This window comes from Haliotis rubra, unplaced genomic scaffold (assembly GCF_003918875.1).
Source record: "Haliotis rubra isolate DU_JTF1 unplaced genomic scaffold, ASM391887v1 Scf1513, whole genome shotgun sequence".
Taxonomy (NCBI): domain Eukaryota; kingdom Metazoa; phylum Mollusca; class Gastropoda; order Lepetellida; family Haliotidae; genus Haliotis; species Haliotis rubra.
Window position 1 is genome coordinate 88677 of NW_025765463.1, and position 24560 is coordinate 113236.

Genomic DNA, 24560 nt, shown 5'->3' on the forward strand with positions numbered 1-24560 from the left:
TCTGAACGATCATCCATGGTTTCCAGAGATGAACCTTGTTGGTTGCTGCTTGTTTCAAGTTTCCCAACTGCATCATGAAATGCCCTTGCTTCTTCTGAGCCGTCACCAAACAAGTCGGAGCTGTGAATGTGTTCTTCATAAAAGCCAGTTGGAGGATAGTAGCTTGTCGGGCCGACGTCATCCTGAGGACTTGGTGTGACTCTCATCTCTAGTGAGGAAGTATTAGGGGTTGACTGAAGAACAGGCAATGGTGTGAGTCTTCCTGGGGTGTTTTGTCCCTCATTTTGCATTGCTAATCCAGTTTCACTGATTTGCTGTGCCATTATCATTGGCGAGTTTGAAAGACCCTCAAGTGATGACTCTCTAGTGGACTGTCCTTGATTAGATGACCTATCCCCTCTGGATGACTGCCCTGGACTGGTTGTTCCATCTCCTCTGGAGGACTGCCCTGAATAAGATGACCTGTCCCCTCTGGAGGACCGCCCTGGATCAGATGCTCTGTCCCGTCCAGAAGACTGCCCTGGATCAGATGCTCTGTCCCCTCCAGAAGACTGCCCTGGATCAGATGCTCTGTCCCCTCCAGAGGACTGCCCTGAATAAAGAGACCTGTCCCCTCTGGAGGACTGCCCTGGATTGGATGATCCATCTCCTCCCAATGACTGCCCTGTAATAAGCAATCTGTCTTCTCTGGCAGCAGATGGAGCTACTTCATCTTCACATTCGGGCAATGCTTCGTCCTTCTCTGATTTCATTTCTAGTTGAGCTGACAAAGTATTCTGTTCGTCCAGGATTATTCCACTGTATGTCAGCTTGTCCAACAATAACGAAAGGTGTGGCATGTTATCCAAACTTAATGGTATCCTCTGAGCTGGTCTGTATTCAGGCAGTGCTTGTGAAGAGGGCAGAAACTCAACTACCGGAACAACATCACTCAGGAAGCTGTGAATATGCTGGTCTGTATCTTCAAAGGATAACTGGGAGAATGACCATGTGTCTCCTGGCACACCATCGGGGATGTCATCTAAGGAACTCCGGACGAAGGAGCGTCGGCAGTTTACGCAGCTCCTGTGGATGTTCCTCTGATGATGCTTCATTGCCTTCTTCAGAATGATGTTCTTGGGCACCAGGAGCTTCAGCTGTACTGATAGAGTGCCTGCCAGTAGAACCAACTCCTGCAATAGGAACCACAGAGGCAGCTCCTGCCATGGGAGCAACTGGTCTTGGGCCATCATTTTCATCTTGAGGCTGAGAGCTGGAAGAGGGCAGTGACCCCTCGTTGTGCTTAGCTAAACTTGAAGCTAGATCTGAGCCACTGCTTCCTTCACCAGAGACTCGGAATTGTACAGATGGCAGTCTTCTCTCTGACAGTGATGGTTGCCTGGCGCCATGTGGAGCAACCTGGGACAGAATCTCTTCCAGTTCCTGAGGTCCACTTGCTTCGGTGGGGCCCAGCTGATTGTCCGGTAGAGGCTGCCCAGTGCTCTTCAGGGTGGAGTAGTAGCTGGTTGGGGCTCCTTGTTCTGCAACAAACAATCAGGAGTCAGTTCAGTTCGACATTTTTTCAGTATTGTTGCACTGAGAGCATGGCTGTCACAGAGATGCCAACACTAATTTAGCCCAGTTAGTGTCTTGGTCAAAACCTGATGCAAAAATTAGTATTTTAGGACCAAAATTAGTAAAAAAATTTCCAAAGAATTTTCATACTAATCAAAATATAGATATATTCTAAGAAGTTAAGAAAGAGACAAAAGAAAGTGACAGATAAAGATCGTCAGCCTGACAATTCGCCATGTTGCTGCTTCGAGCAAGCGCGGTGACAACTTCCAAAGACAAGTTGGGGTTTTGTCAGTTTGAACAGTATTTCAGTCAAAATCCTTTGAATCAGTTTCTGAGGAAATCATTTTTGTTACACAGGTAATAGTTGTCGCCAGTCTTGGTTCAGTGCAGGCAAATTACTTTTCTTTAAAATAAAGAATTATAAAATTGTGAAAAACTTGATCCCAATTTGCATTCCAAAAGTACAGTTTTGAATCCCAAGATAAATATCTCCCAAATAGTTTGGAATGCAAGATAAATCTGTTCATGGCTTACCAAGAGTGAGTGAGTAAGTTGGGTTTAATGCTGAATGTAGCAATATTCCAGAAATGTTAATGGAGAGACGTACAGTGAACCAATATGGGTAATTGATGTCTTCAGCCTCACATGCTCATGCTTTAACCACAATAGTGCCCTGTAATCCCCTCGCTAGACTGTCTCACAGTCCCTGAACCACAATATTTTCACTCCTGCTGAGCCCTCCCTGCAATGCTAAAGCCCTAAACAACGCAAGTCTAGATTTCCTCAGGTTCTGAATCTCCCATCTCAATGGGGCTCCTTTCAATTCTAAATGGGTTTATTTGTTACTGACTAAGTGTTAGTCTATCCATTTGCTTACCTAGAACCTTGAAAGCAGGATGCTTCAGGAGCTTGGCTGCAGAGGGTCTCAGTTTGGGGTCGACTGTGAATCCCTGGGTGATGAGATCCCGTACCACTTCCTGGACGTTGGCAGGGATGTCATCCAGTGGTGGCGACTGCATGAAGATCTGAAACAGGAACATCTTGTTAAAAACAGAAGTGAATACGTTCCGTACCTCCCATTATTGCCAATCACATTAAAATCAGACACTCTCCTGTATGATTATGCTGTGTGTCAAGATCTAATGACACATCAGCAAGGTGATGCAGAGTTATCCCGAGCCAACTGTGACTGACTAATCCAAATGAAATATCCATGGGTTCTGAGCCAGTCAGACAACAGCTTCCAAAATTGATTTCAGTTCTTTTCCATTCAGAAAACCCATCCAGAACACAAATATTCAACAGGTATTCATTTCAAGTGTGTTGTCTACAGCACTGACATAGTAAATAAGACAGCCCAGAGATCGCAGTACACAAATATCAAAGTTATTTTTAATTCCTACTAATGAAAATAATGCCTATGATAATCTAATAACGAAAATAATGACGTACTTGAGGTTCTTGACCTTCAATATCATCTAATCATATCTAAGAATATTACTTGTTGCTAGCTATTAGTGAGTGAGTGAGTGAGTTTAGTTTTACGCCGCACTCAGCAATATTCCAGCTATATGGTGGCGGTCTGTAAATAATCGAGTCTGGACCAGACAATCCAGTCATCAACAGCATGACCATCTATCTACGCAATTGGGAACCGATGACATGGTCAACCCAGTCAGCGAGTCTGACCACCCGATCCCGTTAGTCGCCTCTTACGACAAGCATGGGTTACTGAAGGCTCATTCTAACCCGTCACGGGTTGCTAAGTATTAAGTCATTTTGTGAGTGAATAACCTTCATATTGACCTTGACATTTGACATCATCATGACGTAGGATAGGAACTGACTTAGTCACTCAGAGATCATCTAGATGATTTCACTCATAAATACTCCAGCTATGGTGCACAAAAAATATGTTACTCCTAGGTCATACTAAGTGACCTTGACCCTCAACATCATACAATAGTATGTCAGAAGATGTCACATTTCACACCACTCATGACTCAAACATGACAGCTGAACAGATCTAGAGTTCTGTTGCTTGCCTTGATACAAAAATTGATAGACTGAAAGTTAAAATAATACAATATAAACAAAATAGTTTATGGTTGGCTTTACTTGGTCATCAGCCTCAAACATACCACAAAATGCAGCATCTGAGCTCCAGGAAACCTCTGTGTCCATGGAGGGTGGCCACTCAGCATGTGGACGAGGATGCAGACGGCGGCCCACACGTCCGCAGCAAAGCCGTGTCCGATGCTGGTGGCCTTCTCGGGGCTCCACTGCGTCTGGCTCCCTGTGGGACTCATCCCCTTCATCTCGCTGTCAACGTTGAGGTACTTCCCCAGTCCGAAGTCGGTGACAGCTATCAGGGTCGTGTTTCGCTTCACAAGTATGTTGTCCGCTGTGGAATGTCATCATGCAATATGAGGTGAGGTGAAATTGGGTTTATCGTCGTGCTTGAGAATATTTTGCTCATATGACGACGTGCATGCATGTGTATGTGTATGTGTGGCTGCGTGTATTAGCCCAGACTGAAGCTGGTTTTATAGTGCTAGCCCACTGAGATACCATGCCGCAGTGAAGCACTCAGACACATTATACTGACTCCGAGCCGACCAGTCCTTGTTGTACCCATTAATGCCGAACGCCAGGCAGGGACCAACAAGTACCATATTTTAACGTCTTTTGGTATGACGCGGTCAGGGATCGAACCCACGACCTTCCGCTCTCGGGCGGACACTTTAACCACTACACCGCGGAGGCGGTTTCATGCACTAAGAGATTGGTGTGGTAGTGATGAGTATGACAAGAAGCCAGCATTCACTTGCTCACTGGCGTTCTATTGTTTTTTTTCTGTCGGGCTAGTAAATTTGTATGTCACGCTGTACCGGTGTCCAGTTGACTTTCCAATGTTAATTATGTTGTTTATTTAAAAACTCAACAAGAAAATCAAACGGTATAGTGGAAGAATTATCAGGGCAAGTGATTTTACATGTGCCACTGTACCGGGAGTACACTAGCAATTTTACAGTTATTTCCACCCCTGTGCTGCAATCTGTAAATAATCCAATCTGGACCAGACAATACACATCAATCTATGAATTGGGATACAATGACATGTGTCAACCAAGTCAGCGAGCCTGACCACCCAAATCCCATTAGTCACCTCTTACGCCAATCTTCACGGATTTAAAGGTCATATGTCATGTCATCTGGCCTTTCGCTTACTGCCCAGACCTGTCGTGATCCTTCACACAAACATTAACATCCATAACTGTAAAATATCAGTGTGACAATGCTATATAAACTAGATAAGACCTCAGAACATTTATTAACACTCTAAAACCATAAAGTTTTGACACAGACGCAAGTGAATTAGACAGAAGCATGACAAACGTATCAATGAATTACAATCAGGAAACTCCTGTCATAATCTGACCTGAGGTCATCTCACTCATTAATGATACAGCTGGAAAATATTGCAGAAACTTTCAAAATATTGAAAATATCACACATGAATTTCTGTGTGTATACTTAATGCTTCCTTGAACAGAACATCAATCATACGGCGGGTTCAACATTTACCCCTCAAAAGCAAGAGTGAGTGAGTGAGTTTTATGCCGCTTTTAGCAATATTCCAGCAATATCAGGCGGGGAACACCAGAAATGGGCTTCACACATTGTACCCATATGGGGAATCAAACCCGGGTCTTCAGCGTTATGAGCCAACGCTTTAACCACTAGGCTACCCCACTGCCCGTTGAAAGCAAGAAGTACAGTTACTTTGGTGATAAACAATTCAGTCAGTCAGTCAGAAGCTGTGACCTACGGACAATAGTCTGAACAGGAGTAAACAGAGCACATTAACGAGTGTTTTAGAGCAGCTATCTCACCTTTGAGGTCCTCGTGAAGCACATTGCGCGCCTCCAGATACACCAGCACCTGCAGCAGCTGCTTGAAGTAGCGCAGACACATCCAGTGACTCAGGCGCCGGTTGAGACTCCGCTGCTCATTGATGAGTGACGTCAGACTGCCGCCTGCAACAGCGGTGCCGAAGTATGTCTCACTGACCATGTATGCCAACAACAGTGGTGTCGAAGTATGTCTCATTGACCCAGTGTTCGAAATAGTTTCCAAATATTGCTGGCAAGTTGGGCTAGCTATGCCTGAAAGCTACTAGCCCACAAAATAATTCACTAGCCCGAAAATTGAATGTAGAAACTAAGCAAAAGATCACAAAAACAGATGAGAATAAGATATTGTCGGCATGACAAAGGTTTCATCATTAAGCTGCTAATATGATGGAACATTTTCATCAGGCCATAATCTTGCATGATTTAAAAGTGTATTATAACTAAGTCGGAGACATAGAGAATGTCACCCAAGTGTCTACTGATATCAATTATACTGAGTCAAAAAAGAGACTTCACAAAATGTAATTTGAAAAATAATGAATAATTTTTCTCTGATGATACATCTATGTATCCGAAATGGGATCCCTATCTTTCGACTCTAGAAAAACGTTAGCAAAACCCACTCAAACCCATCCATTCGTCGTGCAAATGACGTTAGTGCCAAATCAGGTTTTGCATGTGCAGTCGATCACGTGATCTTCGCATCGAAGTTTTCTTCATATACACGTGTTTGCATTGACCTCAAGAATTGAAAAAACACTTTTAAACCACAGTTCTAACGGTACTTGAAATGCCACGATTGTCAAATGTTCAACGTGAACGTGCCGTTGGCATGTTGCAAGCGGGAAGATCAGTTATTGACGTCGCAAGAGCAATGGGATGCAGCCGTCATACTGTGTATGACTTGCGAGGTCGTATACAACAAACTGGCACCACTTCTGATCGCCCAAGGGCGGAATTCGATCCGATGTGAGGTCACGAGCAGAAGACCGGCAAATCGTCCTACGTCACCCACGTGACAGATTTATGCCGGCTACACGAACCAGGGCTTAGATGTTTAGAGGTCGACTGTCCTCACAGACCATTCGAAATCGGTTGCGGGCTGCAAATCTCCATTCTCGACGTCCATATCGTGGGCCAATATTGACGCAGTTTCATCAACGTCAACGTCTGCTGTGGGCCCAACGTCACCTCCGATGGACCCAGAGAGACTGGAATCGAAGTCGAATCTTTAGCGATGAATCCAGGTTTACCCTCAGATTAGCGGACGGCAGGCATAGAGTCTGGAGACGGCGCCGTGAACGGTATGCCCAATGTTGTGTACAGGAAGTCGACAGATTCGGGGCGGAAGTTGCATGGTGTGGGGTGCTTTCTGTGGGAACAACCGTTCCCGACTTCTGGTCATCTGTGGAAACCTCACAACTGCTGCTTACCGCAACCAGGTGCTCACCCCTGAACTCGTTCCTTTCATGGCAGCTCATGGCCCAGGTCTACAGTTCCAGCATGATAATGCTCGGCCGCATACCGCAATGTTGACACAAAATTTCCTTCAAAACGCTGGAATCAACGTCATGGACTGGCCATCGAGGTTCCCTGACCTTAATCCAATAGAGCACGTTTGGGATGCACTTGAGAGAAGGCTTCGTGGTCTTAGGAACCAACCTCAGAATTTGCAGGAACTTGGCGCTGCCTTGCAAGAGCAATGGCACAGAATCCCCAACCACGTGTTCACAAGCATCAGGCAGTCGATGAGGAGACGGTGTTTGGCAGTGGTGAATGCGCGGGGCGGCCATACACGATATTGAACTGAGAAATTTCGCATTTTTATTCTTGTGACTTGACATTCTGTATACCCATGTTTTGGAACGGCGGTGTAGCCTAATGGAACTGATTATGGCACTGTCAGTGTATCGAAGTACATCACACAGATCTCAGCAATGAAATAATAACAATTTAACCATCTTACCATCTCTTGCTCTTTTAAAGTGCCCTGAAGAAAGAATGTGAAGTTTCTTTTTTGACTCAGTATATATCAACACGAGTTGATAAAGTTACAAATATCTGAGGCTTGCCGAGGATATTTTTACCTTTATCAATGAGTGTTGATATAATTGATATCAGTAGACACGAAGGTGAGATTCTATGTATCATCAAAAATCATTCTTCATTAGTTTTCAATGAAAAATGTACATCTCTCAACACTGTACTACCATTAGACTTGCAGTGCAGCGATGTCATAGCATTGTGACGTCATCAAGTTCATGACGTCATACCACTGTCAGGGCATTGTACAAAATCTGTCAAAACGATATCTCCTGGGGTGTGAGCTGGTCTCTGTAAGCCTCGCTGGTCAACAATACTGGGATGTGAGCTGGTCTCTGTAAGCCTCGCTGGTCAACAATACTAGGGTGTGAACTGGTCTCTGTAAGCCTCGCTGGTCAACAATACTGGGATGTGAGCTGGTCTCTGTAAGCCTCGCTGGTCAACAATACTAGGGTGTGAGCTGGTTTCTGTAAGCCTCGCTGGTCAACAATACTGGGGTGTGAGCTGGTCTCTGTAAGCCTTGCTGGTCAAGAATACTAGGGTGTGAGCTGGTCTCTGTAAGCCTCGCTGGTCAACAATACTAAGCCCTCGGGTGTGAGCTGGGTCTCTGTCAAGCCTGGTCTCTGTAAGCCTGGCTGGTCAACAATACTAGGGTGTGAGCTGGTCTCTGTAAGCCTTGCTGGTTAAGAATACTAGGGTGTGAGCTGGTGTCTGTAAGCCTCGCTGGTCAACAATACTGGGGTGTGAGCTGGTCTCTGTAAGCCTTGCTGGTCAAGAATACTAGGGTGTGAGCTGGTCTCTGTAAGCCTGCGGCTGGTCAATCTAGGGTGTGAGCTGGTCTCTGTAAGCCTCGCTGGTCAACAATACTGGGGTGTGAGCTGGTCTCTGTAAGCCTCGCTGGTCAAGAATACTAGGGTGTGAGCTGGTCTCTGTAAGCCTTGCTGGTCAACAATACTAGGGTGTGAGCTGGTCTCTGTAAGCCTCGCTGGTCAACAATACTAGGGTGTGAGCTGGTCTCTGTAAGCCTCGCTGGTCAACAATACTAGGGTGTGAGCTGGTCTCTGTAAGCCTCGCTGGTCAACAATACTAGGGTGTGAGCTGGTCTCTGTAAGCCTCGCTGGTCAACAATACTAGGGTGTGAGCTGGTCTCTGTAAGCCTCACTGGTCAACAATACTAGGGTGTGAGCTGGTCTCTGTAAGCCTCGCTCGTCAACAATACTAGGGTCTGAGCTGGTCTCTGACCATTAAAGAACCTGGAGGGGCTGCTGGGACACACTATGTTTTAACCACTCCGTGAGTGCTTCCACAGCAAGATTTCAATGATAGATGATGAATGAGTGAGTTTAGTGTTATGTTGCTGTTAGCAATATTCCTGCAATATCACTGCAGGGGCATCAGAAATGGGCCTCACACATTGTACCATGTGGGGAATCGAACCCAGGTCTTTGGCATAACGAGCGAACGCTGTGCCCTGGATTGAAACTATAAGTGATCTTCAAACATGGGGGGGGGGGGTTTTGGGTTTAGCCCAGTGGTTAAAGCGTTGGCTCGTCACACCGAAGACCCGGGTTCGATTCCCCACATGGGCACAATGTGTTAAGCCCATTTCTGGTGTCCCCCGCCGTGATATTGCTGGAATATTGCTAAAAGCGGCGTAAAATAAACTCAGTCAGTCAGTCAGTCAAACATGGGCTTCCCACATTGTACCCATGTGACCTCAATGATGAAGATGAAGCAATCCATGTTGTGCCAGACATTGCTGTCATCACCAGAAACGAAGGGTTTGTCAGAAAGAGAGAGGTCCTGAATTGAGTAAAATTGTCTGATTTGGAGTGATTGTGTGAGTTAAGTTTTATGCCGCACGCAGCAATATTCAAGCTATATGACGGCAGCTTGTAAATAACCCCGTCTGGACCAGGTAATCCAGAGATCAACAGCATGAGCATCAATCTACACAATTGACACGATGAGATGTGTCAACCAAGTCAGCGAATCTGACCACCCGACCACGTCTGATTTAGACGATACTATCAATTTGACCACACAAAACAGCTGGTATTGTGTCATCCCACACCCCTTATTCAAAGCTCCACAACCATTAACCACAACTAATAAAACTATCATCGAAAACATACATCATCGAAAACATACCATCAACAAATTCACAGAGGATGTAGATTTTTGGACCATGTCGGATGGCGCCGTACAGTTTGACGATGTTGGTATTGTCAAGGTCACACCAAATGACCAGCTCATTCTCTTCGTAATTGGCAATGTGAACCTGAAAAGAATCACCTCTGTTTGTAGTTTGTTTAACACAGCACGCAGCAATATTCAAGCTATGTCAACCTGTAAATAGAGTGAGTGAGTGAGTTAATAGTTAACGTCACATCGGCAATATTACCTGTAAATAGAAACCAGGACAGACCACCCAGTGATTGATATCATGAACAACAGTGCAATTACAATGGCAAGTAATCAAACACGTTTCTGAGTCAATCTGATCCATATGGTTCACGATCATTCACCTGAACCAATACAACGCCATTTTTACATGGACAGACAATTGTTTGACAGAAGTGTAACCTTTACATGAGCCAGTCCTTTCTGCAGAATTGTTTTCTGGGCCATCAAATTCCACTTATCTATAGTCACATACAGCTCATACTTCATCTCAAGAACAGTTTTATAAGATGATCAATTGGCCAAATTGCACCATGTGTATTTATACCCATGACAGCTTCCTTGGAGTGAGTGAGTGAGTGAGTGCCACTTTTAGCAATATTCCAGCAATAGAATTACGCTTCACACATTGTGCACATGTGGGGATTCGAACCCGGGTCTTCAGCATAGCAAGCGAACGCTTTAACCACTAGCCTACCCCATTTCCCCAAGGGACCACGGAAATACAGTAATCTACATGTATAATGAAGACACTTCCAACAAACTGACAGATATAATCCACTGATTTCTTTACGCCCAGCCACGTGCTTATAATATTTATGTTGAAACTTAGTATAACAAACTATGGCCAGTAGTAACAAACTAAAGTTTGTGGTCCCTTTGAGCAGGGATGGAAATAACCCGTTGCCCGACGTCCGAGTCCAGTGTTTTTTCTGTCGGGCAAGCAAATTCGTATATCACACTGTACCGGTGTCCAGTTGACTTTCCAATGTTAATTATGTTGTTTATTTAAAATATCCAACAAGAAAACGGCCGGTATAGTGGAAAAATTATCAGGGCAAGTGATTTCACATGTGCCACTGTACCAGAGTACACTAGCAATTTTAAAGTTATTTCCACCCCTGTTTGAGGCAGTCATAACCATAGTTGAGTGTAACCTGAAGTTTGTGTTCTCCTCAGTTTTAGTGTAACCTGAAGTTTGTGTTCTCCTCAGTTTTAGTGTAACCTGAAGTTTGCGTTCTCCTCAGTTTTAGTGTAACCTGAAGTTTGTGTTCTCCTCAGTTTTAGTGTAACCTGAAGTTTGTGTTCTCCTCAGTTTTAGTGTAACCTGAAGTTTGTGTTCTCCTCAGTTTTAACCTGAAGTTTGCTTTTGTGTAACCTGAAGTTTGTGTTCTCCTCAGCTTTAGTGTAACCTGAAGTTTGTGTTCTCCTCAGTTTTAGTGTAACCTGAAGTTTGTGTTCTCCTCAGTTTTAGTGTAACCTGAAGTTTGTGTTCTCCTCAGTTTTAGTGTAACCTGAAGTTTGCGTTCTCCTCAGTTTTAGTGTAACCTGAAGTTTGTGTTCTCCTCAGTTTTAGTGTAACCTGAAGTTTGAGTTCTCCTCAGTTTTAGTGTAACCTGAAGTTTGCGTTCTCCTCAGTTTTAGTGTAACCTGAAGTTTGTGTTCTCCTCAGTTTTAGTGTAACCTGAAGTTTGTGTTCTCCTCAGTTTTAGTCACCTGATGAAGGATGCAGCTAGTGCACACAACAAACTATCTACGTCGCAATTTTATGATCATTCATTTCCTGAACAGATGTTTTGTTTCTGTAGAAAGATGACTGACAGCACTTATAGAGCTAAACACTTCTCTAAATACATTCACCAAGGACTAAAACATTTACATGAAAGGTGATTCCAAACATGACCGATGCCCTATCATGTTGACACATTTGTGAGGTGGCGCCACCTACCCTTTTGACACAGAAGTTGAATCCTGTGGTTGAATCTTTCGCCAGGTGACACTTGCCCGCTACGCCATTCCCAAGATGTACAAGTCGCATCCACTGATGATGCTTCTGGTAGCGAGTCCGCAAGGTTCGAAGGTGCTTCTAAAATGTAGCACCAGAAATCGATATTATTACCACAATACATTCAAAACAGCAAAATAGTGGTAACACAACACATGAAATAAGTTATATAGGTTAAATTCACTCCGATTTGTGACGTCCAAACTATAGAGAGAATTGACTTGAAATAGGGTTTAAAGCTTCATTGACGATTATTTCAATTATATAGCGAGGTGAATGCACATGTGTGTGTGGCTGCTCGAACTACCCTGGACTAGTGCTGGTTTGCAGCCCTGATACCATCCTGCAATTACCATAGTAACCCTTAGATACAGTATAATGAGGCAACCAGTTCTCATTCCATCCTCTTACTGACGATAGCCAGGCAGGGAAACAACAAGTACCATCTTTTAATGTTTTAACACAAAACAACCAGAGATCCAAACACCGACCTTCCTATCTTCCAGCACTCTACTCTGTAGGCTGTTCACATTACAACCAATAAGATCTTCCCTCAGTAGGAAGGATTCATGTTTTCAAATAATAATTGATTTATAGAAGTCTTCTGAAGGTGGTGAAGTGAATATTGCTTAAAGCCACATCAGCAATATTGCAGCAAAAGGTCTGGAACGAACCTATGGTGGCAACTGAGTGAGTATGGTTTTAAGACGCTTTTAGCAATATTCAAGCAATAACACTGCGGCGGACACAAGAAATGTACTTCACACATTGTATCCATGTGGATACGAGCGGACGCTTCAACCACAAGGCTACCCCACTGCTCCTTGTGGCAAATGAGTTCAGAGGAAATACCTTACCAGAATGGAGTTACAATACACGGAATAATCACGGAAGAATCAACCAAAACCTAACCTTGGCGGATTCCAGTATAACTCCTTCTTCTCGCATCTGGTACTTGTAGGATTCATGGTCCAGCTGTCCCCGGATGTTGGCCCAGAACCTTGCCACCTTCTTGAGCTGTCGCCGGGTTCCGTATACAACCTCACCGATCCCAGGCTCCCCCGTTGGCGCCATTGTCAAGGAGATATTTTGGTCATGTTCACCCTGAAATGTGGACCTGATAGGCAGACTCATTGCTCCAGTGACACCATAGATCTTGTCAACTTCCCCCTCAGTGCTGTAAGCTCGATTTTCGGGTTGGAAGATGTTCCCCTGGGTGTCCATCATCGGTTTGTACGTGTGATAGATGACGTACTCCGCAGTCGGACCCTCGTCATGTCCTGAAGAGATTGACGTCGCTAACGACGAGTCATCAACAGGACCCAATGAAGATCTACTGCTGCCACCCTCAGTAGGAACAGTTGGCAGTGACAGGTAGGCTTCGACAGCCAGTTCTCCAATAGATCCTTGAGGCACATCAGTCTTTCTGGCATGTCTAACAGAGTCCATGCTAGGTCCATCATCTGATTTCGACCCAACAAATGAATTCTGAGCGGATCTTGAAACACCAGAATGAGCCTCATTTGACAGCTGTCTGCTGACACGTCCTCGCCCTCTAGTTTTCAAATTCACTTTCAGTGAGCTTATATCCCGTTGTGGGCTTTCAGGAATTCTTTTCAAAGATGGTTGATAGATTCGACCAGATCCCGTCCGACTGAACTGGCCACCAAAGGAGGATGCAGTCACAGATGGTACTACTGGAACTTGAGGACCTTTAACTGATGACCCCGAGGGCAATGAATCCTCCAAGGTCAAAGTTTCTGTTAGACTGTGATCTGAACCCATTGAAAAGTCGTCTCCTTTCTCAGACATACTGTACATCCCCAAAGACCCGCTGCCATGGAGACCATAAGGATGGAGCACCTTATCAACATACTTCTTCATCTTCAAGAATAGTTGTTCGCTTCTACTCTGCATCAGCTCGATGTTGAAGGTCACACTTTCAAGGAGCTGCTGACAGATGTCGGACGACGATTCTCGTGCACTCTTCTTTGCCTGGAGACAGCACTGCACATGGTAGAGTGAGAGACGGTGCACCTGCCAACAGATGTTGCACTTCTTGTACAGCAGCTGGCACCTGGCGAAGTGGTTGAAGAGGTAGTGCAGGACGTTGCACACTGAGCAATAGATGTCATCCTGGTTCGAAAGTTCGTGCAGAACTATCAGCATGCAGTGGTTTACGTCTTTCAGCAAGCCAGGATCTCCCTGCATGCCTGGACTTGTATCTGGGCTCTGAAATCATAAATATGTTGTTTAACACTGCAGGCAACTACATTCCAAATATGTAATCAAGTAAACACAAGGCACAGTCCATTTGATTTCATTTGAGACCGATGAATTGCTCTCTGACACAAAATCAAATAATTGCAACCAAACCAAATTTTGCACAGTCATATGAAATGGTTTTGTTGCAATAATTACATTTTGTGTTAGTGAGGAATTATTCGGTCTCAAATAAAATAAAACGGACTATAACTAGTATCTGGGATCTGAAATCACAAATCGTAACTACTAGTGCTGGAGTGAGTGAGTGAATGAGTTGGGTTTTATGCCGCTGTTAGTGGTATTCCAGCAATATCACGACACGGGGACACCAGAAAAGGGCTTCACACAATGTACCCATGTGGGGAATAGAACTAAGGCCTTTGGCGTGACGAGCGAACGCTATAACCACTGGGCTACACCACCACCAAGCTAGTCCTGGAGCAACTGATTAAATAATCAGTCAATCCATAGATCTCACTTGCATCAGAGACAATCGATGGACTCGTGAGACTAATCGGTATTCATAAAGAATGAAACATCAACAGGGCTCCAGATAATTTTTGAACACCAGGAGTATGTACTCCTTATTTTTTCAATATAGGAGTACTCGAAAACCTTAAGCCTACATTTAGAGTACTGAATGGAATTTAATGGCGTATCAGTAATCTTGTGTTTCGTTTCATATATGCACCACAACATTGCTAGTCTTGTGTAAACATGTCAATATACAATAAAACAATACTTTTTCAGATATATACGTCTGTAAATGATTCTAAGACCATACACCATTGCCGTGGCGCGTATCTGCTACATTTTATAAAAAATTTCCTACCGTACCATGCACATTTTTTATCCGTACATACGCCGATACGGCCCTTATCTGGAGCCCTGCATCAAATTAAACTAAGAAAGTATGTTTCTCACTGTTATGTTTGTTAGATCAAGGCATAAACAACTGATGCAGTTTCCTGACTTGTAAAACTACAATGTAAACAACATACTCGCGTGCGTGTCTCAACAGGAAATATCCTCAATTGTCTTGATCATCGTATTAATCAGAGCCTGTTTAGTTTGCCTAGTGTTACGATTGTGTCCCGTTACTGCCCACACGAGTTTTGTGGTAAGGGTTTACGATTACAATAGAATATTGATCGATTACTGAGCTTCGATTATCGATCTGCATATTGTGAGCATTAACCAGCACTAGTAACTACAGTCAAACACCAGTGAAGATCCAGGTGAGAATCGATCTTCAGTAGCCCATGCTTGTCCAAAGAGGCAACAAACAAGATCGGGTGGTCAGGCTTGCTGACTTGGTCATCATATCCCAATTGCGTAGATCGATGCTGAAGCTATTGATCACTGAATTGTCTGGTCCAGATTTAATGATTTACAGACTGCCACCATATAGCTTGAATATTGCTGAGTGCTGGGTAAAACTAAACTCACTCACTCACTACAGTCAAACAGTGTTGTGTCAAAGCTGGAGAGACCTACATAAATACTTTGAGATTTTAAATGAGGTTCAACAAAACTTGGCATACATCTACCGATTTAAAGGTAGAGTGAATCACATAGAAACATGAATTGGCAATTTAGTTTCACTGTCCTGATCAAATGTTGTCACTGCTTCCCGAAGTTTCGATTGATTTTACTACCAGTTTAAATTTGGGGTCCGTAGGAACATCTCCTCCAGTTGTCCTCTCAGTAAAAGCTAGGCATCTTTAATTGATTGCTCAGCCATGTTGCTGACTGAAACCAATTCTTTTCAGTGGCTATCCATCATGTCTTTCCCCAATAAACTTCAAGACTAATCCTGATCAGTAGTGGTGGTCCGATTAATTGAAATAATCGAAGATTGGTCGTAGTGACTAAACGACCAAGGAATTGATCATAATTTCTCATAATCGAACACAAACAATTCTGGAACACTTGTTTTCATTAACAATATTTTCACATGGTTGGTTTTGTCTGTTACATTTCGCAAGCACTGCAAGCTCGTTTCAAGTCATGATTGAATTTATCTTAAAGATTCCAAGAAATTTATGTTCCCAACATACTAGTCATCCTTTCAAGATGTGAAATTTTGCCAAAAACCTAAAAGAACTATATGTTTTTTCCTTATTTTTATGTGCATTAACAAATTTCATAAATGACGCTAACCAATTATTTTCGATGATTGATCGGTAGTAATGAACCAATCATCAATTATGAGATTTGAACCAATTGCCAACACTACTGATCAGTTAAACATTACACAACTGAACAGTGATCACGGATGAGTGAGGATCCTTTGAGTAACTTTGAGCTTATGACTGGAAACAATTTGGAGTCAACAGTAACTTCAACACATCAGATTCGGACACATCAGAGGCTAAATAATAACAAGATGACAAAGTACCCCCCGCGATGGCAAAATACTCTTCATGAATGTGTCAATTAGTTGTGACTATGTCAAATGTTTTGGCATGTATATAGCAGTGAGTGAGTGAGTGAGTGAGTTTAGTTTTATGCCACACTCGGCAATATTCTGGCTATATGGCAGCGGTCTGTACATAATAGAATCTGGACCAGATAATCCAGTGATCAACAGCATGAGCATCGATTTACACAATCAGGATACAATAATATGTGTCAGTGACTATATTGCAAGGTGGAAGGAGAGTACTGAAAGTTCTGTTACGGAAAAGAGAACTACCACCAATTTCAGTTGAAGTCAAAATTGTTGCAATGTAAATGCAAAAAATGTCTTATTCAGAAATCCAAAACTACCAAAAGGTACCAGTACACCACTAGCCCTATCTATGTGCCAAGTTTGGTGAAGAAATATTTGACAGTTTTAAAGTTCTGCTCCGGAAAAGAGCATCAACACCAATCTCAGTCAAAGTCAAACTTGTTGCCATGGAAACGCAAAAAATATTATAATCAGAAATCAAAACTACCAAAAGGCACCAGTTCACCACCAGACCTATTTATCTGCCAAGTTTGGTGAAGAAATATTGAAAGGTTTTAAAGTTCTGCTTCGGAAAAGCACACCACCACCAATTTCAGTTGAAGTCAAACTTGTTGCCATTGATATGCAAAAAATATCTTGTGTGAAATACACAATGCCATTTAGAAAGTGGTCAAATGTAACATATGTTATATTTGGGATGGGATTACACTTTCTTTGTAAAGAACAGACTCTAGTACTTTTGTTGGGTTGAGTCCCATCCGGGATTCGAACCCACACCCTCAGAGTCAGGCACCTAATCGCCAGCACACAAAGTCAGACGCCTAGACCGCTCAGCCACCGTGGCTTCCACAAAAATGGAAGTCGGACAACTGGTAGTCTAGACTGGGGACTTTGTGTACCCCTCTGATAAGTGTTAATTGGCACGGCTCCCATGGCCCAAAGCTATGAAATACACAATGCCATTTTGGAAAGTGGTCAAATGTAACATATGTTATATTTGGGATTACCCTTTCTTTATAAAGTACAGATTACAAAATATCTTATTCAGAAATCCAGAACTACTAGAAGGCACCAGTTCACCACCAGACCTATCTATGTGCCAAGTTAGGTGAAGAAATATTGAACAGATTTAAAGTTCCGGAAAAGACAAATGTGCACGGACACACGGATGGACAAACTAATAAATTTTTAAGGAATATGCAGAAAAGTTATCACACTGAGACAAATTCAACACACCTGTTTATCTAAATATTTTTTAATATCACACTCAATAGCATTCCAGCTGTATAACCACATACAAATAATCAAGGATAAATAACAGTTCGTCTTACCAATGAGCCAAGCAAGTCAATGAGTTTTTCATCAGTCATCTCGGCATGTTTTTTGCGGACCGCCTTGTAGTCTTGTCCGGGAATGTCAGCTTCCACAAGGAGGTGCTGAGGGTGGGGCAGGCTGGTGTCGGCTGGCTGTCGGTCATGACCCTGTGAGATTTAATCTTCCCATGAAAACAATGTCAAACATGTTTGCGATCAGGTTCATTACATTCATGAGAGTGGTCTGTAAATGATCATGTCTTGACCAGACAATCCGTTGATTGATATCACAAGCAATGGTCAACTTAATTATTATACATCAACCATGTGAGAAATCCTGATCATGTGATTAAATTATTTGCTTCTTATGACAAGCATGAAGAAAATAGGAAATGTTTACGATTTTAACATTCACAATACAGAATACATCAATGATATAATAGCAACAGCTTAACCAGTATTGCAATATGAAAATGGACAATATGTCACACATGTGTCAACATTTTCTCAGAAAGATTCACTATGAAATGATTACTTGGCAATGCTGAGAAAATTGATAGGTTAACACGTCATTTATCCCAGTGAGATCGATGCTCATGATGGTGATCACTGGATTGTCTGGTAGAGACGCAATTATTTACAGACCGCTACAATATAGCTGGAATATTGCTCAGTGCAGCGTTAAACAACAACAACAACAACAAATTGAACTTACTTAAACCAAACAATATAAACTTTCTGTCACAGACTGAACAGTAGTGAGCAAACCTCAACAGTAGTGTTCAAACATTGATGACATCAAAATATTTCTCTTGATAATTACCAGGCAAAATTATACCCTTCCAGGCAATAATATACCCTTCTGTGCTGTTGTAGGAAATATGCACCAGGAAATATGGACTGACATGTGAATGTTTAATCTTACCAGGGAACTTCAATATCAATATTTATTTTATATTACTTGCAAAGATAACATTTACAAACTGGTCAAGGGCTTTATATGGCAAATATGACAAGAGTAGTTTACCTTATATAGAAAAAATAAACTATTCATTACCAAGAATTATGGCTTATCTGTCCCCTTAAATTAATCTCACAAATTTTCTCCCCAAGGCTCGGAAGTTAAATTATATATTTACTTTATAATCAGGGTGGAAATAACCCATTGCCCGACTTCCGAGTCCAGTGTTTTTATCTGTCAGGCAAGCAAATTTGTATATCAAGCTGTACCAGTGTCCAGTTGACTTTCCAATGTTAATAATGTTTTTATTTAAAAAATCAACAAGAAAATGGCCGGTATAGTGGAAAAATGATCAGGGCAAGTGATTTTACATGTGTCACTGTACCGGAGTACACTAGCAATTTTAAAGTTATTTCCACCCATGATAATCCGTAATCTCTCGTAACCCGTAAGTTATTCTCTTGGGGCAGCAAACTACCATGACTTACCTGACAGTCAGTGACAGGGAGGGTAAACAATAAAATGAAATATATTTGCAGTGTCACTGTAGAAAACTTTTACAAATGATATCTCAAGTTAAAATCTGAATTTAACTTTACAAATTGAAACACAAAGTGCACTCACCCTTCTATTATTATCAGGATTATTGGAGTTGTTGCTGTCATCAGAGTCTCGCCGACCCTGCAAGAGGAACCATGATATATAGAACATGCACAGAAACATCCGTTGTTGCATTTGGTGTAAAATTGTATGGATTGTTGTTTTAGTTACCACAGCATCTGTGATGACAGAGGTGAGGTGAAATTGGGTTTTACGTCGTGCTTGAGAATATTTCGCTCATATGACGACGTGCATGCGTGTGTATGTGTATGTGCGGCTGCTTGTACTAGCCCAGACTGAAGCTGGTTTTATAGTGCTAGCCCACTGAGATACCATGCCGCAGTGAAGCATGAATACCCCACTCAGACACAGTATACTGACTCCGAGCCGACCAGTCCTTGTTGTATCATTTAATCCCGAGGGCCAGGCAGGGACCAACAAGTACCATATTTTAACGTCTTTTGGTATGACGCGGTCGGGGATCGAACCTGCGACCTTCCGCTCTCTGTGATGACAGAGGGGTGGTGGGGTAGCCTAATGGCAGGGCATGAAACTCATAAAACTTTCAGCCAGATCATATGGCTGGTTAGATGTAAAACTTCCAGCCCTGAGCAAACCTTACCTGCCCACAAAAAATACTAATATACATGTCTACATTTTAACCCAAATGTCAGGCAGGTGAATTTGAGAATCTGGCAGTCCGTGTTGAAAATAACCCGTCCCGGGCGGTTTGGCAGGCAGGTATTTCGACCGCTGCTAATGGTTAAAGTGTCTGCTCGTCACACTGAAGACCCGGGTTCGATTTCCCGTATTGGTACAATGTGTGAAGCTCATTTCTGCCATGACATTGCTGGAATATTGTTAAAAATGGTGTAAAACCATACTCACTCACAATGATGGTATTGTTGCTTCAGTTACCATAGCAACTATGACCAAACATTCCAGTGGTCAACTTAATGAGCATCCAGCCACAGGTGGGATACGATGACATGCATCAAATGAATCACAGAGTCTGACCCTGCCTTTCATCGTGTTATCTCTAACAGCGAAGTCCAATGGTTTTAATGTTGCATTGAAGAGTATTGCCCTTACATAGCGATGTGCATGCACAAATGTGTGTATAGCTGCTTGTCCTGCCTTATGCCACTTGTTGTTACCCAGGCTTGCCCAGGCAGGGAAACAAAAAGTATGTCTTTGGTATGATACAGACGGAGGATGCTGATGCATATAATTACAAATATCAGTTGCAGGGGTCAACTCTTACCCAGAAAACCTCAGTTCCGTGAGAGGATGTCGGAAGTGATGCGCATCACAGATGTTTGCAAAGTTACAATTAATAATAATAATATATAATAATAATAATAAGGGACAGTTGTTATGCCATACTAGACAAACTACACATCATGAGCAGGGCAAGTTGACCTAACAGAGAACATCTATAATCAGTTTATATCAAGTGAGTGAGTGAGTGAGTGAGAGTGAGTGAGTGAGTGAGTTGAGTTTTATGCTGCTTTTAGAAATATTCCAGCAATATCATGCCTGGGGGCTTCACACATTGTACCTATATAGGGAATCAAACCCAGCATGACATCTCAATGCTTTAACCACCAGTCTAAGGTGCCGTTCATAATTTATGGCTAGGGGGGATGGTGAAATTTATGTACAAACAGTCTGCCATGAGACTAGTGGTGTTCGAATCGAAAATCAATCGAAAATCGATCGAAACAAGGATTAAAAATAATTATTGATTGTAAAAAACATGTTTTCAATTAATCAGAATTTTGTTGTTTTTGTATAACACGCTTGAATGAAGTAAACTAACCATTAAATTTGATGAACAAACATGCCTCAACAGCATAAGGCTATGCGCACAAATTTTAACCACTTTTATTGTTTAATTACAATTCCAGCATTTTTCTTGCATGTGTGCATTTCATTGCATGACAGTATTAGTTATGAAAAACATTAATTAGAAAAAACTGGGGAAAACCCTTAAAATTGGTGATTACATTAAAAATGTTTATATTTCGATTATAATCGATAATCGTTCACCACAATTCCTCCAATAATCGATAGTGGATTTCGTTTCCGATTCCCAACACTACATGAGACAATGAGCTCGACAACCTAGTCACATGAGACAACAAGCACAAACTACTGAGTCACCAACAGCATCTTCAACTCACACTGCCTCGCCGATTTCTGTTCAAGGAACTTCCAGAGCTTCCAGAGCTTCCACTTTGTCCTCCCAGGGAAGAGTTACCTCCCCCACCTTCTGTATTCATGCACGACCTCGTTCTGTAATACCCAGCTCGTACATCCAGCTTCTCTGTGAACATAATTAAAGTGTAAAATATTCATTCAACTAAACTGTTGTCATAATTAAAGTGTAAAATATTCATTCAACTAAACTGTTGTCATAATTAAAGTGTAAAATATTCATTCAACTAAACTGTTGTCATAATTAAAGTGCAAAATTTTCATTCAACTAAATTGTTGTCATTAGGCCTTCATTAATTTTAGGTGTTGGGTCATGGATTTACCAATCCTATTTTCTTCAAAATCAAAGATGGCAACATGTAATACAAGGATATTTATTTTCAGATTCATAGGGAAATGTTAAACATGACCAAAAGAAATTGATGCATGATGATGATGATGATGATGATGATGATGATGATGGTGATGATGATGATGGTGATGATGATGACAAAATCCACTTACCACTTCTGTATTCATCTGCCTGCGATGCTGATCCCACACAAGTGTCCGGGGTTGTTTCGGGGCCATCTGTGTCAATCCTGAAGTGTTTCTTAAAACCACCAGGTTTTCCCAGGCCTGCTTTCTTCGCTTTGTTCCACCTCTTCATCTTCTTCTTTTTCTGAAGATATTGATACAACTGGAATTCTTGAACTGATGGACCTGGAAAGGTACGCTGCTTGTGAAAAGGAGATCTCTCATCTTCTTCTTGTTCTGGCAGTGGGGCATCCTGAATTTCATCAACTCCTCCAAAAGAGCCCTCCTCGCCATCCTTGTTAGCATCCTTCGAGATATTCTTTTCCATAGATTCATCCACTGCCTTATCAGCTGTATCAAAAGAGTCTTCGGTGTCTTCACAAGATGTTTCCTCAACTACTTCCTCCAAACTTGACTCACTTGTTTCTGTTCCATTGCCTGGTTGCATGGTATCACCTTTGTCAAGTACTTCCTCCTCTTGATCTTCACTGGCCACAAAGAAACCCTGTCTAGAATTCTTCTCTCTTAACTTATATTTCTCTGCAAAGGACACTTCCGTATCTTCACAATTCTTCTCCAAGACATCAACAGCCACCATTTCCTTACGCTCATCACAGATCACTGTACCAGACCCATGACAGATGTCACAAAGATTCTTCTCTTTACAGACCTTCCTACCTCCTTCCTTCAAGTCAGAGTCGCCTCCCTTTGACAGGATATTGGAGTCCTGCATGCGTTGCTTCCCTTCCATTCCAATGGCTTCCATGACTTTCTTCAACTGTTGTGAAGTTAGCTTGGAGTGGAGCTTCTGGTACAGACTAACCAATGAGTTGTTCAGACACTTCTCATCAACTCCCTCCTCCGCAGTAGAGATGCTTCTCAGGCTGTTCAGGGACGTCAGACACATGCTTCTGCAAGTTCTTCCTCCGCTGTTGAGGATTTCTCATGTTCTGCTGTGTGACATAATGGTTCAAGAAGTTGCCTTTGGGAAGAGCAGAAGCAATAACATTGTAGATGTTCAGGACCCCAGTCGTAAGTTTGTCCTCCTCGTTTCTGATGTCAGTGGTGGGGCTTTCATCCAAGTTATTAAACTGATTTCTCAACACAGACTGGGGTGTAACCTCCATGTGACTGTTAGTATCCTGAGAATCTTCCTCATTGCATAAAGGATTGCCCTTGACATGAGCAGCCATTCTGTTCGTGTCTTCAGCCTTCTTGTTGTCGGTCACTGCTTTGACTTGGACATTATCATTTTCACTCTTGCTACTCTTCTCAAATGCAGAGGATGGCGTCTGAGGTATTATTCTAGGAAGCTTGTCATCTTTGGACGGATCCACCTTTTCTTCATTTTCCTCACCCCCATAGCAGCGCTTTATCTCAGTTTCTTCTTGACCAGCACTGGAAAATGAGAGAGGGTGAGTGAGTGAGTGAGAAACATGCACTAACTGGATAAGATCTATATGTATGTCTGTAGTCCATTTGAGGCAAAATTTAATTTACATGATCGTTTGATGAGTTGGTATGGACTAACTTTCATGTCATTTGAGACGATTTGTTGCCTTCGATTGTATATTCATTTGCCATTTCATCGGTACGATTTTGCAGCAAACTGACTATACCTGTGAATAAGCCTTATCTGTTAGGCTTTGAAATGTCCTGCATAAAACAGGCAATGTTTGTTGTAGCAATATTCCAGACACATGACAGCAGACTGTCAGTTGCGTGGAGAGGAGTGAGTGGGTGCGTGGATATGGGTGAGTGAGTGAGTGAGTGAGTGAGTGAGTGAGTGAGTGAGTGACCAGTGAGTGAGTGGTGGGAAAAGGAGTAAAGTGAGTGAGTGCATGTAGTGTGTTGGTTGGTTGGTTGTGTGACGCCAAACTCTACTGATAGTTATTTGCTACTACATGACAACAGGAGTCTGTAAAAATATCGAGTCATAACCAGACATTTAGAACTGATCCGTCACTGATAATGATCAAGTTATAACTTCAGTGTTCTAGCAGTGTTCAGCTTGTGTGCAAACCCAAACTAATAAACGATGTAACTTTTCCATGCCCGGTTTCACTTCATCACTAACCTCACAGAGTTATCCCCCTTAGATCTATCTCAGAGATGAATTACAGCAGAATCTTTGGCTTATCACAAAGACAAGCAAGTATCTAATCCTGTCAGACTGACTGACTGACTGACTGAGTGAGTTTGGTTTTACGCCGCTTTTAGCAATATTCCAGCAACATCACGGCGGTGGACACCAGAAATGGGCTTCACACATTGTGCCCATGTGGGGATTCGAACCCGGGTCTTCGGAGTGATGAGCCAACGATTTAACCATTAGGCTACCCCACTGCCCCTAATCCTGTCAGAACCAGACAAACTAGTTGTTTCTATGAGCAACATCCAATGTCTTCTGGGAAATTGGACACATAATCAAACCAAGTTGCTAAAACCAGACACGCGATCTATTACGCATCTTACAAGTAGAACAGTGTAGGCGGCCTGTTCCAATCTACATTCAGGCCTACAT

General features: G+C 42.5%; 1 protein-coding gene across 4 annotated transcripts in view; it reads right to left on the reverse strand.

The window, feature by feature from the left end:
- Positions 1-888: 888 nt before the first annotated feature.
- LOC124270404 overlaps positions 889-24560 on the reverse strand; it is a 47790-nt gene continuing 24118 nt past the window's right edge. For all 4 annotated transcript variants that reach the window (XM_046705446.1, XM_046705448.1, XM_046705447.1 and 1 more), the window contains exons 3-13: positions 22025-23434; positions 21487-21629; positions 19325-19381; positions 17758-17907; positions 12619-13938; positions 11650-11787; positions 9669-9798; positions 5454-5597; positions 3699-3961; positions 2435-2582; positions 889-1520 (exon numbers count right to left, since the gene is read on the reverse strand). In XM_046705446.1, the coding sequence (XP_046561402.1) occupies positions 1018-1520; positions 2435-2582; positions 3699-3961; positions 5454-5597; positions 9669-9798; positions 11650-11787; positions 12619-13938; positions 17758-17907; positions 19325-19381; positions 21487-21629; positions 22025-22943 (3915 nt within the window). In that variant the 5' untranslated portion in view covers positions 22944-23434 and the 3' untranslated portion in view covers positions 889-1017. The remainder of the gene's footprint in view (positions 1521-2434; positions 2583-3698; positions 3962-5453; positions 5598-9668; positions 9799-11649; positions 11788-12618; positions 13939-17757; positions 17908-19324; positions 19382-21486; positions 21630-22024; positions 23435-24560) is intronic.